Source organism: Trypanosoma brucei, chromosome 3 (genome assembly GCF_000210295.1).
Source record: "Trypanosoma brucei gambiense DAL972 chromosome 3, complete sequence".
In the NCBI taxonomy this organism is placed as follows: domain Eukaryota; phylum Euglenozoa; class Kinetoplastea; order Trypanosomatida; family Trypanosomatidae; genus Trypanosoma; species Trypanosoma brucei.
In genome coordinates, this window is record NC_026736.1 from 930,059 (window position 1) to 945,028 (window position 14,970).

The window sequence follows — 14,970 nt, forward strand, 5'->3', positions numbered from 1 at the left end:
TGGAGAGTCCAAACTCTGCACTCGGCTCTTTGTGTCGTTGTGTGTACGAATTCCGTATTGGAGAAAGCAAATGGTGGCAATTAGTGGCAAACAGACAAACAAACAAACGCGCAGGAACAATAACGCGAAGAGTGAAGGGCATTTGGGCGAGTTGAAAACATGTTGACTTCATTAGCGGAAGCTAATGACGTGCATTCTCAAACGCATTTTTAAATGTGCTTGACGTTTGACATACGCACAAACATATATATATATATATATATGTTTATGTATATGTATTTTTAATATATCTTTCTAATTTCTTCTTTTCTTCAGCGCATATATGTATATAATACATGTGTCTACGTGTGTTCGGCGCGGGCTCAAATTGACCCAACGAAAGCAACGGGGAAAAATGGGGGAAAAACAATTGAAAAAGAAAGTAGGGAGGAAACGAAGCAGACAATGAAAAGAAGGAAAACAAAATAAAGCCAACGAAAAAAGGAAGAGAGGTGAACATGAGGGGATTTCATGGTGGGGAGGGGGAAAAAAGGAATACGCGGCGTAACACCTTCTCTATGAGATCTGCAACGGCAAAAAAAAAAAAGAAATGGTGCGGAAAAAAAGAAGGGACTGTGACGGATTTGAGTCGTTCGGTTTATTCCTCTATTTTTTTTCTCTCCTCTTCTTATTTTGTTTAAAGTCTCTTTCTCTCTCTTACTCTCTCTTACTCCTCTCCTCCCCTCTTATTCTTTTTTGTTTTTTACTTTATATATATTTTCTTGTATCGCATCTCCGCATTTCAAAGAGGGTGGAGATGAGCATTTTTTCAGTGATTAACGGAAATAAACGAGGATTATGAACACGGATGATTACAACAAGAGAATAATAAAGAAAACAATACGTACCAAAAAGAAAAAAAACAAAAGGCAAAGAGTTGAAAGGAAGAGGAAAGGAGCAGGGATGAGCGGGGAAGGAAAGGAAAAGAAGAAGAGAAGTGCACTCATTCGTTGTTAAATTCTTTTAGGCACGAACTGAGCTGATGTTCGGTTTTTTTTCTACTTTTACATGTTTGTTTCAACATTTTGTTTCGATTTTGACTTATAAGTAATTATGTATTTGTGAAGGTTTAGTTGGGCGTGATACGTAAATAAATAAATAAATATATATTCGTTTATGTATATATGTATGCGTGTACACGTTTATGTGTGTGCACGTAACGCAACAAGTAAAGGAAAAGGGTTGCATTTCATGTGGCTCTCCGGGGGTTCCCCCATTTTCCTTCTTTCTTTCCTCTTGTATTTTTTATTTGTTTTTTTCTCTTTTTTTCTTTCTCTTTATACCCTCTACTTCATTTCTTTATTTTTATTTATTTACCTATTTTATTTTTACTTTTTCCAGCCGTATTGTCCGTGCGTCCAAGTCACTTTTCGTTCGGTTCCTGCATCACTGCTTGTGTTATTTCATGAGTGTCTGTTTCTGTTTTCATCCTGTTTAGTATCATACACTAACCAAATATTTTCTTTCTCATATTTTCATGTATCTATGCATATTCCTACATATATGTCAGCTGCTGGTGGCAACGGGTGGAAGTACCGAAGACAAATTATGTATTAGAAGTTGTAGTAATGTGAAAAAAAAAAACAATGATTAGGTAAACACATATCAAAGGAAAAGCGTGTGTGCATGTGCTTCACAAACCGTCGCATTTGTGATGATCGCAATTACGCATCACCTCCCCTCTCTACTCAAGCACTTCGTAAGGAGATTTTTTTTTTGTGAGGTTTTCACAAAATGCTACTGCGAGAGTTACCGTTGTGCCGCTGCTGTTGTGCAACCTGTCGATATTGCAGCTTTAAATTATACCGTCACATGTGCAAAAATAAACCGGGCATACGCATGGGAAGGTTATATGCATTTGGTGGAATGCAACGTGACCGAAGGCTCAAAGCTTTCGTAAATGAAACCATTATCGGTGCGTATATAATTGTATATATATATATATATATATATATATATATACATACGTGTGTACGAGAGGTGTGTGTGTATCAGTGTGACGAGAGGAATCACTTGCTTCATAGCTATGGTAGCAAGGTGGTGTGTTTGCAACAGCTGCTACTGTTACTGCGCATGTGACCCGTGTGTTCACCTTTACCCTCTCTTTCATTACTCCTTGTTATCTTACCTATATGAACCACGAGGTTCAAGACAAGCGCACTGCTAAACCGAAAGAACAAATCCAAAAGAACAAACAAGACATTCAACTCATATTGTAATTGACGATGTCTGGCCTCGCTAAGTATCTTCCTGGCGCAACCAACCTGCTGTCCAAGTCGGGTGAAGTTTCACTGGGATCCCTCGTTGGGAAAACTGTGTTTCTTTACTTTTCTGCCTCCTGGTGCCCCCCATGCCGGGGTTTTACACCGGTCCTCGCCGAGTTCTACGAGAAGCATCATGTGGCGAAAAACTTCGAAGTCGTGCTGATTTCCTGGGATGAAAACGAGAGCGACTTCCATGATTACTACGGCAAGATGCCATGGCTCGCTCTCCCATTTGACCAACGCTCGACAGTTTCGGAATTGGGCAAGACATTTGGCGTGGAATCCATTCCGACTCTTATCACAATCAATGCTGATACCGGTGCCATCATTGGCACTCAGGCCCGTACCCGTGTCATTGAGGATCCCGATGGTGCCAACTTTCCGTGGCCCAACTGAGATGCCATGCTGTCTGTGAAGGAAGTGATAAGTATTGATGAAGTACGGTATGGTGTGGGGCATCTGGTGTGGAAGCACTAGTTATTCGGGAGCAAGAAAATAAGTAAGTGAAAAGTACAGAGCGAACAGGAGGGAGGGAATGAAAGTGAAAATGCTACGGAACTGAGCAGTAAGCGAAAATGGAAAATATGCTTTTGTGCCAGGGGAACATTTGTGATGCGGTCCTGCGTGTGTTTTTGTCGGATATCTCGTCATCCATCTTGCGGAGTTTTGTTTATTGCTCTTTGTTTCGGGGTTGGATTCCTGTTGTGCAGGGGTCCTGTTCCTCACACTTTTGTCATTACATATGTTCTGACCGGCACGCGCCATAATCTTCTGTGGCGTGGTTTGAATCGGTGTGGGGATATGAGCAGGAGCGGTAAGATATTGAGATATGACGAAATGTTGCCTTTACAAATGCTTTCCCACCAGTTTCTTGGTATAGCTGTGTGATTACATATCCTTTGCGTGTGGGATTGAATTTCACTACGGTCAGTTGAAGCACACGCGTAACTGTTTATTCGCCATCTCTTTCCCTTCCTTCTTCACGTGACGAAGTTGATTGATACAAGCAATAACAGGATTCAGAGAGCAGTTTTGTAACCATGAGTGCAACAGAGGCGGTTGTTGAGCCGAAGGCTCCCGATGTATGCACAGAAGCGAATGAGAGACCCCCCACGGAGAGTGGTGTGGCTGCTCCTGTGAAGCGCCTGTTCGACCTTCTTCAGGAAGACTCCAAGGAGCGTGTGGTTCGGTTGCTGACGGCCTTTCGTGAACTCACATTGCTGGAGCAGGAGTCACTGGCGCAGGAGATGGGCGTAACACTCCCAAAGGAGGAGAAATGGCGGGCACCGTGTCCTCTGATTGCACGGCAGCCGTCTGGTCCGTCGCTGGAAGTGCGGCGCCGGGATCCCAGTTATGTGGCATTGTGTCCGTCTGTATCTTCCGCCCTCCGTGAGTTAGGATCGAAAGAGGCTGCCCGTCGCCTCCCGGATGCGGACTTGCGGAAGTTGGTGGAGGGGGCTCTGGGAGAGGACGGCGTGTACTTGACGGTTCCCGAGTCTGATGGAGAAGGGTGTGCTGCTGCTTCCGAGCGGGTGGGAGTGGTGGATGACGGCAAGCCACCGCTGCTGGTGCGCAGCCGCTGTTATCAGGCGCTGCGGCTTGCACGCGATGAAGAGATCGAGACGGACGCTCAATACACAAGGCCAAGGGTGCTGAATGTCACTGGCATTCCATTGGAAGAAAGTGACGTGTGGGAATGGTTTAACTTGCTGGACGTAGCGCGGAACGGTACTGTGGGTGTGGATGCTTTCTTGACGAGTGTCCGTGAGCTTGATCGCGGGTTTGGAACAAGCAGCAAGGTACAGGAAGCGTTCGAGGATGAATCACGTTCCCTCTCGGTCGATGGGCAGCTCTCTTTTGATAAGTTCGCGTATTTGGTGACACGGTTCTCTAGGTACTAAGTGATGCTTGTCCGCATGTGAAATGGGAACGGTTGTCCGCAGAATGGATGGGACGGGCTGACAGTTTCCATATCTTCATGCCTTCTGTTAGTCTCACGCCCTGCTCAGCGCGCAATGTAAACTGCCGTTTTCTTTATTGTTTCCGAGTTGTCCGGAAGTAGTGAAGGCAACACGATGTATGTACGATATGGAAAGCGTGGGTAGAGTTTTTTATTTTTACACGTGTAGGAAGTGACACAGTATGGTGAGAGTTTCCAGCCGTGACATTACCGCCCTTTTTTTGGTGATGTATGCAAAATTGCAAGGATGTGTTTTGCGATTTTTGAAGTGTTGCCGTTGATTTTATGTTAGTTCTTTTGCATGTTGTTGTTGTGTTTTTTTTTATTTTAATTTCCTCTTCCTTTTTTGTTGTTGAATCTAATTGTAATATATATATATATATATATATATATATATATATATGAATTTTTGTGGAGATCCAAGTGTGTCTCTGTATGGATTGCAAGTTGCAACATGTTCTTGCCCCGTATGTTGTGGCTAGGAGGGCCGTGAAGCGATACGGCTGCGGTCGGGGTGCATCAAATAGTATTAATGTGGACTGTTCAGCGTTAACCTGCCGGGGTCGTTTTGAAGAAGATTTTTGTGGTATTGAGTCCGTGGCAGATGCAGGACCAGCAGGCTTTGGCCACAACGACCAGCACACGGAGAGGGGTTTGGACGTTGAGTACTTTCCAGCTTCTCGTTTGAGCGGCAGATACGTTCTGGTTTATTTGACTTCACCGTCTGGGTCTTCGTTTACCAACCATGGGCCTGATTGTGTGATGCGGACAACAGAAAGCTTATGCTCGCCTTTGCTGACGGCTTCTCCTCGCGTTGGAACGCCTGTGCCGAGTGCCAGTTCATCAACTGGGAGGGGATCTAGTGCGTCTCTTCCCATTCTGACTCAGGAGAAGACTGGTACTTCACCTTCCGCGCCGCTATGCCCTGTGGCGTCCTTGCTCTCGCGTTTCTGCATATATTTTGGCTGTCAAACAGAAAGCAGGGATGCTGAGCGTATGTCCCGTTTTGTTGTGTTGGAGGTGCGGCAGGGGATAAGTGTGGAGCCGAGGTGGGAATCTTTGAACAACATGGAAACTAGAAACAGGGCGTCGGCGTCTTTTGGGGATGCTGGCGCTATATCCTTCTCAAGGGCTGTTTCGCCGAAGGGAGTCGATGGAGCCGCATTTACTGAAGACTTCAAGGTCAATGATGCGCTTACAGATCTTTCCACTGCGGACCAAAAATTTGGTGGTTGGTTTTATCTTGAAAACTCAGCGGCATATAGGTGTGTCATTCAGAAATACAATGTTTCTTCTTGGCCGGCGATTTTACTTTTTGATCCGGCGGGGGAGCTTTTAACGGCACGGGCGTATGACCATATAGAGCGTGAAATCTCTACCCTTAGCACGAGCGACGACCCAAACATATTAGCGGTAGTAGATTCGAGGGCAGAGCAACACATGCAAGAAGTGGTGGGGATAGGTCCTTATGCAGGTTTTCGCTCTGGATTCCCCTGGATGACACCAGATGCGGGGCGTGATGAGGACAGGGGATCGAATGCGGTTGATGACGAGGTAGAGGGGGCACCACTTTTGTCTCTTGTCAGGTGGTTGTTGCGGCACGCACGACGCGTCGGGGAGAGTTGTGAAGTGGGTGCAACTTACCCGCCGGAAGACTCGTGTAATGTGCCCGAGCAACGTTGTCTTGACTCGTGCATGGATGGAGCCACGCACCTTGCACTGTACTTTGGTGCCGTCTGGCACCCAGCGACCAAACGTTTCTTACCCAAGCTAAAGCGTTTATGGTCAGCCGCCTGCGAAGGTGGTGATGACTGCTGTGTACTTGACGATGACGCTGGCCGAAACAGTTCTGACGGTGAGGGGGCTGCCGCTTGGGAAGGGGGAAAAAGGGCGTTGAGTGCGTTTGTCGCCGACACTGGGAGTCTCTATGAGCCTCTGGGCATCGAATCGTGGAGAAGGGGAATGACGAATGACGTCTGTGCTAGTGTCAGCACAGCGGATAGCGATGCGCCATACATACCATCCCGATGTTCGGCTGTGGAAACGCCAATGGGTTCACCCAAAGAGCACCCGCCATCCTTTCAGAGCCCTACACCGACAGTCGAAGGCCCGCTGGTTTCACCTAGGGTGGTTCGTAGTGAGTTAGCAGAGGAGAAACAACCCGAGGGATCTCATCACTTCCAAGTAGTGTTTGTCAGTTGCGATATGGACGTGTCCCAGTTGAAGTCTTCGCTCACTTCCATGCCGAGTTCGTGGCTATTCGTCTCGTCCGTCCTGGCACCTCAAGCACAGGGTGTGATCAGGGCCTGCTTGGAGTTTTTCGATGTCCGCGTGTTTCCACGCCTCGTGGTGCTGGACACGTCGCATCGAGTCGGCTTGCAGCATGATGACGGTGGGTTGTCCAAGGTGTGGTCGCGATATCCAATAGCTTTGAAGGTTGTACGCTCGCACGGGGAGAGATCTGTTCTGAATGGAAGTGGTTTGAGAGAGTTGCTTTCCGGAGATGATCTTAACGACAACGTGGTTCCACAGAGAGAGGCGAGCACGGGGGAGTGTGGCATCGATGGCTCCGCCAGGCTGCTTGCCCATGGCATCATCACTAACGAGTTGTTGCACCAAGGCTATTTGCATTCTATGATGAGGTCTGTCCTTGGGCAAGGAGGATCTCTTTTTGTGCTTTGCTGCATCGGAAGTATTTGCCCCGATCTCCACCAGGAGTGTGTGGCTTCTTTGCGTGAAGCGTGCACGTCTTGGGCTCAGGAAACGGGACGGTTCTCTGAAGGGGTGCCGAGGCATACGCTAGGTTCGTTAACACTAGGAAAACCGTCGCAAATGACAGTAATGGAGGCATCAACGGTGTGTGCAGGGGATTTAACAGGGCCAGCTACTCTTGCTACTGTTTCCCCACTCTCGTGTTTTATAAGGGCCGATTTGACGATTAGCAATAGTGGGAGGTCGAGCGGGGAGGTGGCCTCACCTCCTCTGGAGCGTGTCACGACGAGTGTGGATGACAACCGCTCATCGGCCGTTTATTTTGTGGATGCCATCAGTCTTGTGCGGGGACATGAAGGCAATAGTGGAGAAGGGGCAGGGGAGGGAATCACCCGAAGTGGGCGTCGAAGCGAACTTTGCACAGAGGGGGGTTTGTCGCAGGAAGATAAGTCACTGCTTCAAGAATATGTAATCTCAGAAGTTTTGGAAGCCAATGAGCATTTCGTACCACCATTTGAAGGCGAGCCTTTTCTAGTCTACTTGCAGTGGCCTGAGCGGCGTGTGGATGTACTTCGACGCATCGATGACTCTGAGCCACCCTTGAATACGGGTGGTCCTTCGGCGCGGTCCCCATCTGTCACTGCTTCTGCTAACACCTTGATCCCGGCTTCAGGGACTCCATCGCCCGGCGCAGTGGAGGTCGGAGCTCCCGTCGAGGTTCCCCGCAGGTCGCCGCTATGCTCATCCGCACTGGTGAAATCGTTCATTGTGCGGTGTAACATGAAGCGAACTTGTTAATATTCGACATGTATCCGTTATCTGTGAGCAATTCTCACCCCGCTAATTCTTATGTTTTGCTGCGGAGGGCATCCGCGCTATGATTACTTCTCTCTTCTTCCGAACACTTTACATGTATGAGAACAAAACTCCTAAAGTTTCTTTGCCTCCCTTTCTTTCTTTTTGTGTTTCCTCCTTTTCCCAACTGTGGCTTTTGCTCACATATCGCGGAGTGCATTTGACGGTTGCCTTCCAACTCACAGGTAAGTGCGGTGAAGGGGAGGCGGGGAGCGCAAGCAAAGACAGGTGTGAGCTCAGCACCCAAACGGCCCTGTGGGTAAAAGACGCTACAGGCAGCCGTAACAAAAAACGTTGAAGTCTGCGCGCATTTAGAGCTTCCAAGTTATTTTTGTTATCATTTAGTTTAGTGGCACTCTGTGTATGTCTTCTGGTGTCCCTGTTTCATCGCAGTGGCCACCTGTCAGAGGTGGGCTGATCATCTTGCGGGCTGCCTTCTCTGGTGCACGTCAAAGTCTTGATGTCGTGAAGTTTCTGAGCTACGTGGGGTCGAGTGCCGAGGTGAGTCGTAATCTTCGGTCTTGCACACTTGTCAACTTTCTTTTCTTTTTCGGCATTTGGATTTCTTCTATCGTATTTTCTCCCTTGTGGAGCCTTGCCGTGACTTTGATGCGGGGGCGCTTGACATTGGCTGGTGACCCGGATGCGATCACAAATTCGGCGTCGTTGAGTAACGTCAATCGTGTTGTGGGAGGAGCAACAGGGGTCGTGACTATATTGTGGACGTGTGTATTTTATTTTGTGTGGGTTTTCCCTATGTACGGAATTACACTTCTCTTTGGTATACGTTGGTACAACGCGCTGTACGCAGCTGCGAATAGTGAGAAGCGAAGGCGTGCCCTTCTGATGGCGGCCGCCAGAAGCCCCGGCAGGCCGGTGGTGCCCGTTAGGGGAGCTGCGGCCGGTGCCGGTCCCAAGCCAACCGCATCCTCCCTCTCATTTAGTGATGTCGTCGTATCCCTCACTGAAACTTTGTTTAAGGTTGTTGCTACCAGCTTGTGCACTGTTGTAATGACGGTGGTAGGGGCCATTCTCCCCGTGCCCCTGGGCGCATGTGTAGACGTGGCGATGAGAAGTTGGTTGCACGCTTTCTATGTGTTTGACTACCGCGTTTCTTCACAGTACGTGACCGATAGGGTTACACAGCGACGCAACTACGTGGGGCTTTCATCTGCTATTGAGTTTTTTGAGGCAAATTGGGCGTACTTTCTCGGGTTTGGAGCGTCGCGCTGCCTCGTTACCGGTGTATTGGATTTGACGGGCATAGTAACATCGTGGTTTGCCAAAGAAGCCGCTGTGTCAGTGCTATTTGGGGCCCATGTTGTACTTTCTGTTGAAGCAAAACTTCCCCCACGCGCGCCATTCAGTATTCCCATGTTCACTCCTTTTTTTATACTCTGTGACAAGATTATAAGGGCGGTTGTGCATGTGGCGCAATGATGGCCCTTGAACATGGGAGACATCTTCGGACTAATGTGTATGGATGGACGAGTGGAAAATATTAGCAATACGTGCATCTACAAATGCAAGCAGACGCCTAACACTGGTTGCATATTTCTGCATGTGTGTATGTGAACTGTTCAAAAGTCCCCGTGTCTGCCTGCATTTATATATACGCGTATTGCTAATATTTCTTGAGTGCGATTATTTTTCCCCTCTTTTTTTCACTTTTTCTTTTTTTTTTTTTACCTCTTGCTGCCCACCATGCAAATGGGATGAGCGATTCACTTTACTTCTTTCCTCCCCTTTTGTCGAGGTGTGTGATTTCCTCCTGATGAGGGAAGAAGGCGTTTTTTATGACACCGTTTGTTACATATCAACTGTTGGAGATTCAATATGTGTGTGTGTATCTGGGTGGCAGAAGGAAAATTGGGGTGTCGCACGGTTTGCCGTGCATTGTTCCCCCGCCATTTTTTGCTCTTGTGCTATATCACTATTATCGTGTTACCCCTTTCTTCATCCTTACCGTTTTTGGCCCCCCTCTCGTTTGTTTTCCCTCTTGTGTTGTGGAAAAAATAAAAATAAACATGTTAATCTGAGTGGCACGACAAGAAACCGGTGAAAATTTGGCAACCCACGTGCGTGTGCGTGTGGGCTTGAGAGTTTGTTGACAAGCACAAAAGGGGAAAAGGAGCGCTGAGGAACTTAGTTAAGGAACAGAACGCTAACATTAGGAGCGGAAGCAGGCTGTGACCGCCGTAACTTACATCTAAAATTACGTACACACCCATATACATATAATGTACCAAAGCAGAACAATGGTATCTTTTTTGATGGCTGCAACTCTTTTTGCGTTGTATTTGTTTCCATTTGGGGCCCGAGGAGACGACCCGAGGCGGAACGATAAATTAGTGGAGGCCCTGAGAGCAGAGTTTACGTCATCTGGCCTCGCTGCACCACCCGAGCCACCGTCCGATTTGGGTGTGCATGCGACTTGCGTAAAGTTTGGACTCGCGTGCTCCGACGCGTATGTGGACTTTCTTAAGGATGAAGTCGCAAAACTGCATGGCACTGCCGGTGGGATTCCTCCTTCACAGGCAGAGAAGCCGAAGCGAGTGCCACCAACCAGTGCAGGTAAGGAACGACGAACTCCGAAGTCCCCAGTGGAGGATAACGATCCCACGCGTGACGTAAAACTGGAGAAGCTACAGCGTTTGCGAAATGTGTATCGTGATAAATTGCTGGAGCTACATTCGTCAGAAAAGAGGTGGGAATGTTTCTTCACAAGGATTAGCAGTGTATTGAGTTCTTTATTACTCTCTCATGTTTCCTCGTTCGTGTTGTGGTTCTGGACTGCCTTTGCGCCTCATGTTCCCGTTGCCATGCTTCTCATGGCGGTACTTACGTGGGTATTTTTCGGCACTCACATCCCCAACGAGCACATTTGCTGCCTTCGTGCTGCGAGACCTGCATTCGCAATGGATCAACTCCTTGCCCGCAGTGCCCCTCCGAAATCGGTTGCGAGCCTCGTGATTGAGCGGGAGCGGTGCTCTGGTTATGATGATTTCGGTGAATTTAACGACTCCGCTACCGGTGCTTCAGCAGAGGGGGAGGTGCAAGGGCACGAGGTGGAACGCCGCGATGAATATTGGGATCTTGTGCGGTTTTCCCTGATTGAAGCGTATGACATGTACCACGCGGAGGTGATAGTCTTGAAGTTGAGACTGGTGCTGAGTCTGTTGGCATTGCTAATGCTCATTTGGAGCGTTATTTCTCTGCCGCTGCAAACTGTTGATCTGCAGAATGGTGGATTTGTAAAGACTCTGGTGTCCAGTGTTTTGCCGGAGTGGGTGCCCGCTGTGGCGGGGCTTCACTTTGCGTGGTCATGCGTTGGTGGATTGGTTGCTTTCGCCTGCTGGGAGGTGTTTGCCGCTGGCGAGATGCTTTGCCGTTTGAATGCGCGTTCCGCCACCATGTGCGACAGCATCCTTAAGGAATGGAGTTGGAAACTTGATGGATAATAAGGGGGAGGGACACCACAATGACGTGGCAGTGGTTGAAGGCATCTTCAATTGACGTGGGGGAAGTTGTCAAGTCTTCGCTGCCCCGAATGTAGGAGTTGGTAGAGATCGGTATTGTCGCGTTTGTGGGCTGGCGTGAAAATTTGAACCTGGGATGTGCCGATTTGTTCGGGGGTTGAATGGCAGCGCACAGAAGTGTTTTTTATTTTACACCGCATGTATGAAAGGAGAAGCGAAAACAAACCAGCAAACAGCTTATGGGGAACTAATAGTAGAGTGTCTCCGCTCCCCCCCTTTTCTTCGTCCATTCTTGTTTTTTTTTTCTTTGCATGCAGCGGGTAGCTGATGATCATACGCGAGTGCGTGGAGGGGTATAGGGGATACCGGGAAACATTATCGAAAACTGTAGAATTCCCTTTTATGTAAGAATACAGAATGAGCATTTCCTTTTCCTCTTTTACCGACTTTGTTTTCAATCTTCATTTTCCCCTTCTTCCGTTATTCACTTGTGGTTAACACACTTGACTTTTGAAACTTCGTTATCTGTCGGCTACCTTTACTCATTATGAAACCTCAGAACAGTTCAACGGGAGGTGTAATGAACAACTTTTTACCCACGCGGGCCTTTCCCCCCTCTATTGGCGTGTGAGTTTGCCTCTCTGTAGATGCATGCATATTTATCTATATACATGTACGCACACATGTGTGTGTGTATCGCCTCCTTTTTATTTTGTTCCGGTTATTATGTTCCGTGCTGCGCGCCCCTCGGGTTCATAATATTTTCACTTTTTCGTACGTGCGTTCCCCATCTCTTTTCCCTTTGGGTGGTGCTCAAGCGCCTTTTTTTTTCATTCTAAAAGAAAAATAAACGACCTTTTATTTGAAGTGAGAAGGAGGAGACTGTTATTTAAACGCTATTCTTTGGAGGCAAGCGGAAGTCATAGAAAGGAAACAATAACAAGGGCCCCCGTGTGAAGGGCAGGAATCATAGAAAGTGGCAGAGGTGCTGAAAAGAAACTTACTTACGATCATAACCGCTGATTGTAGTAAAAGGAGATGGGCATTATTAAACATGTGGCAGTTATATTGGACGTGTCTGAAGCGAGCTTGGAGCAACATGTCTTGGAGAGGGTGCGGCAGTTGGACGAAGACACTGTTGTTCGTCGCCTCTCCGAAGAAAAGGCGGGAAAATTGCCTGATTTTATAAAGCTTTCGGAGGACATTATAGAAAAGAACGATCTCCGGAAGAGCGGGGAAGGTAGTGTTGAGTCCATACAGCGCTTCGTATGTTTCGTTACAGACAATAAGACGAGACAAAACGGCATGGTTGCATATGCAATGCACTGCCTGCAGATTCCAGTTCTGTCACTTACGAAAGGCCAGAAGGCGAAAGGTAATGATGATGCTGAGCACTGGGTGTCCACTATATTATACAAGGATCTTGACGGGTCGCACACTGACCCCCTCGCTGCCGTCAACGAGTTCTTCACGTTTCCTGATAAAGTGGGAGAACTTCTTGCAGTTGAGGGGAGGGACAGCCAATTAACCCTACAATATTGCCGTGAACTGCGTAGTTACCTTCAGCGTGCGTGGAGTGCAGAGGTGAAGCTCGTGGGGCCCAATGGTTGTGACATGTCTGAGGAAGGTTTGGACGGGACAAAGTGTGGAGAGACGGATAATGTGGAGGAACAGGTGGAAGTGGAGTCTGGAATCCATGCCCCACTGGTTAAGGAGCTTTTGGGCAACAGCCAGCTTGAGAGCACCCATCAAAATGACCATCTTTTGCACGGGGCCATGTATGCACTCAACCGCCATGAAAATCTTCCAATTATTCGATACCGTCTGCAGCGAGGGGTGAATATCATTCTGTGCCGCCCGATGTCCTCTTCCCTTGAGAAGCTGTTTAATAAGTTTTCCAGGATGCGAGGGGGAGCAGAGGATGTGCGGCGGTCATTTATTGACGCCGTGAAATCGCTTCTGCAGTTTGAGGGTCGATGGCTTGACATGCCGAGGCGGAGAGTGGTGTTGATACGAGAGGGCGTGGCTCACAGTTGGAGCGCTTGGCTTGGCAATGAGGTGATCCACCCGTTGGTTGATTGGATACCAGTTGACGTCAAAGCTGGTAATATCGCTGACCATTGCGCCTCCCTAGAGGCGAGTGTAAAGAAGGCGGTGCGACGGCTTTCCCGTTAACAGGAATATACTAAGATTATGGCAAATAATTTCCCCCTCTTCTCATTTGATGTGTTGTCTTGTTGCTGGTTGCGTCTCTCACAGTCATTTAAGGCAAAGTTCGCGTCCGGTGGGAGGGATGCAACAGGAGGAAAGTAGTTTTCTGTTGTATACCCCACTGTGTGTGTCTTTTCTGTCTTTTATTTTTTCAAGCAAAAGAAAAAATGCTATTTTCTTTCCTTCCTTGTTTTACTTCGATTCTGTTGTATTACTGTTCCAAGCCCTTTACTTATAGTAAACGGGAGGGTAGAGGGCAAGGGGAGTGTCAAAAGGACTGCGGTTCGGAGGAAGGGTGAAGAAAAGGAAGAAAGGAACTCTTTTGTTTCGTATAGTGTGTGTGTGTCTTTCTGTTTCTGAGGATTATGGCCAAAATCAATGCAACTTATGGTTCCGGCTACTACCTCGCGCCTGACGTGGACTACCGCAGGCTTGAGGAACAACAGAGATTAGAGCGCAAGCGGAAAAAGGTGAAGGGCGAAGCGGTTTCTCCGTCCGAGAGAGACGCCATACGCCAAACGTTTGCAATGCCATTCAACGTTATTTGTCTTCACTGTAACTGTCGGATTGCACGGGGCGCACACGGTTATGTGAACCGTAGGGCGACAGATGAAACATACATGGGGATCCGCATATGGGAGCTGGAAATCCGCTGCATGTTCTGTAAGGGTCACATTTATTTCAAGACAGATTACGAAACCGCCAAACTGACAGGTGGGTATCATTGCAGTCGCAACTGCAGACGCGGCGAGGGCGACTTCTACGGGACAAACCAAATAAATGAGGAGGTGAAGGCCCAACGGGCAGCTGAAAAAGCGGATGAGGGAACAGTAGATGCACTGGAGCGTGAGAATGAGGTGATGCTTCAGCTACAGGAAAGAGAGCGTTTGGTGGAGGAGCTCGTGGAGGCCAGAGCTGGCACGGAGGAGGCTCAGACGCGTGATGAGCTCCTGCAGGTGATCCGAGCCAGGAAGCAGCAAGGAGCTTTGATGGTGGGGGACGGGATTGAAGGTGAGTTTCAGTCGGAAGCAAAGCGCTCAGCTGAGGAGGAAGAAGAAGAGATGTACCAGCGCTTCGAAGCACAGCTGCGACTTTGGGGTGGTGAAGGCACTTCGTCTTGGCGGGAGCAACATGATCAACAACAGCGGAGCGGGGAAAAGAAGGGTGGTGGAGGTGAGGAGGAGGAAGTGACAGCAGCCCTCATAGCGAGGTATGCAGGTGCTGAAGGGAAATATGGAAACGTTTTCGTCGACGATTCGGAGGATAGCAACGACGATGATCGCGAAGGGAAGTCCGTTCCACTGCCCAGTGCTACCACGACGCCTTTAACGACGTCCCCATCTACATCAGCAAATGAGAAAAGCAACTTAGTTTCAGTCTTGCGGAAAGGGAGTGCATTGGCTTCCTTGCTTGACGATTGAGATACCTACTGCACCTCTTTTAGTTGTTG

The 14,970-nt window shown here is 48.2% G+C and overlaps 10 protein-coding genes across 10 annotated transcripts; 9 read left to right on the top strand and 1 right to left on the bottom strand.

The window, feature by feature from the left end:
- Positions 1 to 1,155: 1,155 nt before the first annotated feature.
- On the top strand, positions 1,156 to 1,596 carry TbgDal_III4100 (hypothetical protein, unlikely; the record flags this gene model as incomplete). Its single annotated transcript, XM_011774056.1, has 1 exon — positions 1,156 to 1,596. One exon carries the CDS (start codon positions 1,156 to 1,158, stop codon positions 1,594 to 1,596), a length of 441 nt encoding a protein of 146 aa, XP_011772358.1.
- A 668-nt stretch (positions 1,597 to 2,264) lies between these two features.
- TbgDal_III4110 (tryparedoxin) lies at positions 2,265 to 2,699 on the top strand (the record flags this gene model as incomplete). Its single annotated transcript, XM_011774057.1, has 1 exon — positions 2,265 to 2,699. One exon carries the CDS (start codon positions 2,265 to 2,267, stop codon positions 2,697 to 2,699), a length of 435 nt encoding a protein of 144 aa, XP_011772359.1.
- A 644-nt stretch (positions 2,700 to 3,343) lies between these two features.
- Positions 3,344 to 4,204, top strand: TbgDal_III4120 (hypothetical protein, conserved; the record flags this gene model as incomplete). The annotated part of the gene is made up of 1 exon (XM_011774058.1): positions 3,344 to 4,204. The coding sequence occupies one exon, from the start codon at positions 3,344 to 3,346 to the stop codon at positions 4,202 to 4,204; it is 861 nt and encodes a 286-aa protein (XP_011772360.1).
- Positions 4,205 to 4,698: 494 nt separating this feature from the next.
- Positions 4,699 to 7,773, top strand: TbgDal_III4130 (hypothetical protein, conserved; the record flags this gene model as incomplete). The annotated part of the gene is made up of 1 exon (XM_011774059.1): positions 4,699 to 7,773. The coding sequence occupies one exon, from the start codon at positions 4,699 to 4,701 to the stop codon at positions 7,771 to 7,773; it is 3,075 nt and encodes a 1,024-aa protein (XP_011772361.1).
- A 420-nt stretch (positions 7,774 to 8,193) lies between these two features.
- On the top strand, positions 8,194 to 9,270 carry TbgDal_III4140 (hypothetical protein, conserved; the record flags this gene model as incomplete). The annotated part of the gene is made up of 1 exon (XM_011774060.1): positions 8,194 to 9,270. One exon carries the CDS (start codon positions 8,194 to 8,196, stop codon positions 9,268 to 9,270), a length of 1,077 nt encoding a protein of 358 aa, XP_011772362.1.
- Positions 9,271 to 9,313: 43 nt separating this feature from the next.
- Positions 9,314 to 9,892, top strand: TbgDal_III4150 (hypothetical protein; the record flags this gene model as incomplete). Its single annotated transcript, XM_011774061.1, has 1 exon — positions 9,314 to 9,892. The coding sequence occupies one exon, from the start codon at positions 9,314 to 9,316 to the stop codon at positions 9,890 to 9,892; it is 579 nt and encodes a 192-aa protein (XP_011772363.1).
- Positions 9,893 to 10,070: 178 nt separating this feature from the next.
- On the top strand, positions 10,071 to 11,291 carry TbgDal_III4160 (hypothetical protein, conserved; the record flags this gene model as incomplete). The annotated part of the gene is made up of 1 exon (XM_011774062.1): positions 10,071 to 11,291. One exon carries the CDS (start codon positions 10,071 to 10,073, stop codon positions 11,289 to 11,291), a length of 1,221 nt encoding a protein of 406 aa, XP_011772364.1.
- A 47-nt stretch (positions 11,292 to 11,338) lies between these two features.
- TbgDal_III4170 (hypothetical protein, unlikely) lies at positions 11,339 to 11,734 on the bottom strand (the record flags this gene model as incomplete). The annotated part of the gene is made up of 1 exon (XM_011774063.1): positions 11,339 to 11,734. The coding sequence occupies one exon, from the start codon at positions 11,732 to 11,734 to the stop codon at positions 11,339 to 11,341; it is 396 nt and encodes a 131-aa protein (XP_011772365.1).
- Positions 11,735 to 12,347: 613 nt separating this feature from the next.
- Positions 12,348 to 13,484, top strand: TbgDal_III4180 (hypothetical protein, conserved; the record flags this gene model as incomplete). Its single annotated transcript, XM_011774064.1, has 1 exon — positions 12,348 to 13,484. The coding sequence occupies one exon, from the start codon at positions 12,348 to 12,350 to the stop codon at positions 13,482 to 13,484; it is 1,137 nt and encodes a 378-aa protein (XP_011772366.1).
- A 401-nt stretch (positions 13,485 to 13,885) lies between these two features.
- Positions 13,886 to 14,941, top strand: TbgDal_III4190 (hypothetical protein, conserved; the record flags this gene model as incomplete). Its single annotated transcript, XM_011774065.1, has 1 exon — positions 13,886 to 14,941. The coding sequence occupies one exon, from the start codon at positions 13,886 to 13,888 to the stop codon at positions 14,939 to 14,941; it is 1,056 nt and encodes a 351-aa protein (XP_011772367.1).
- Positions 14,942 to 14,970: the final 29 nt, after the last annotated feature.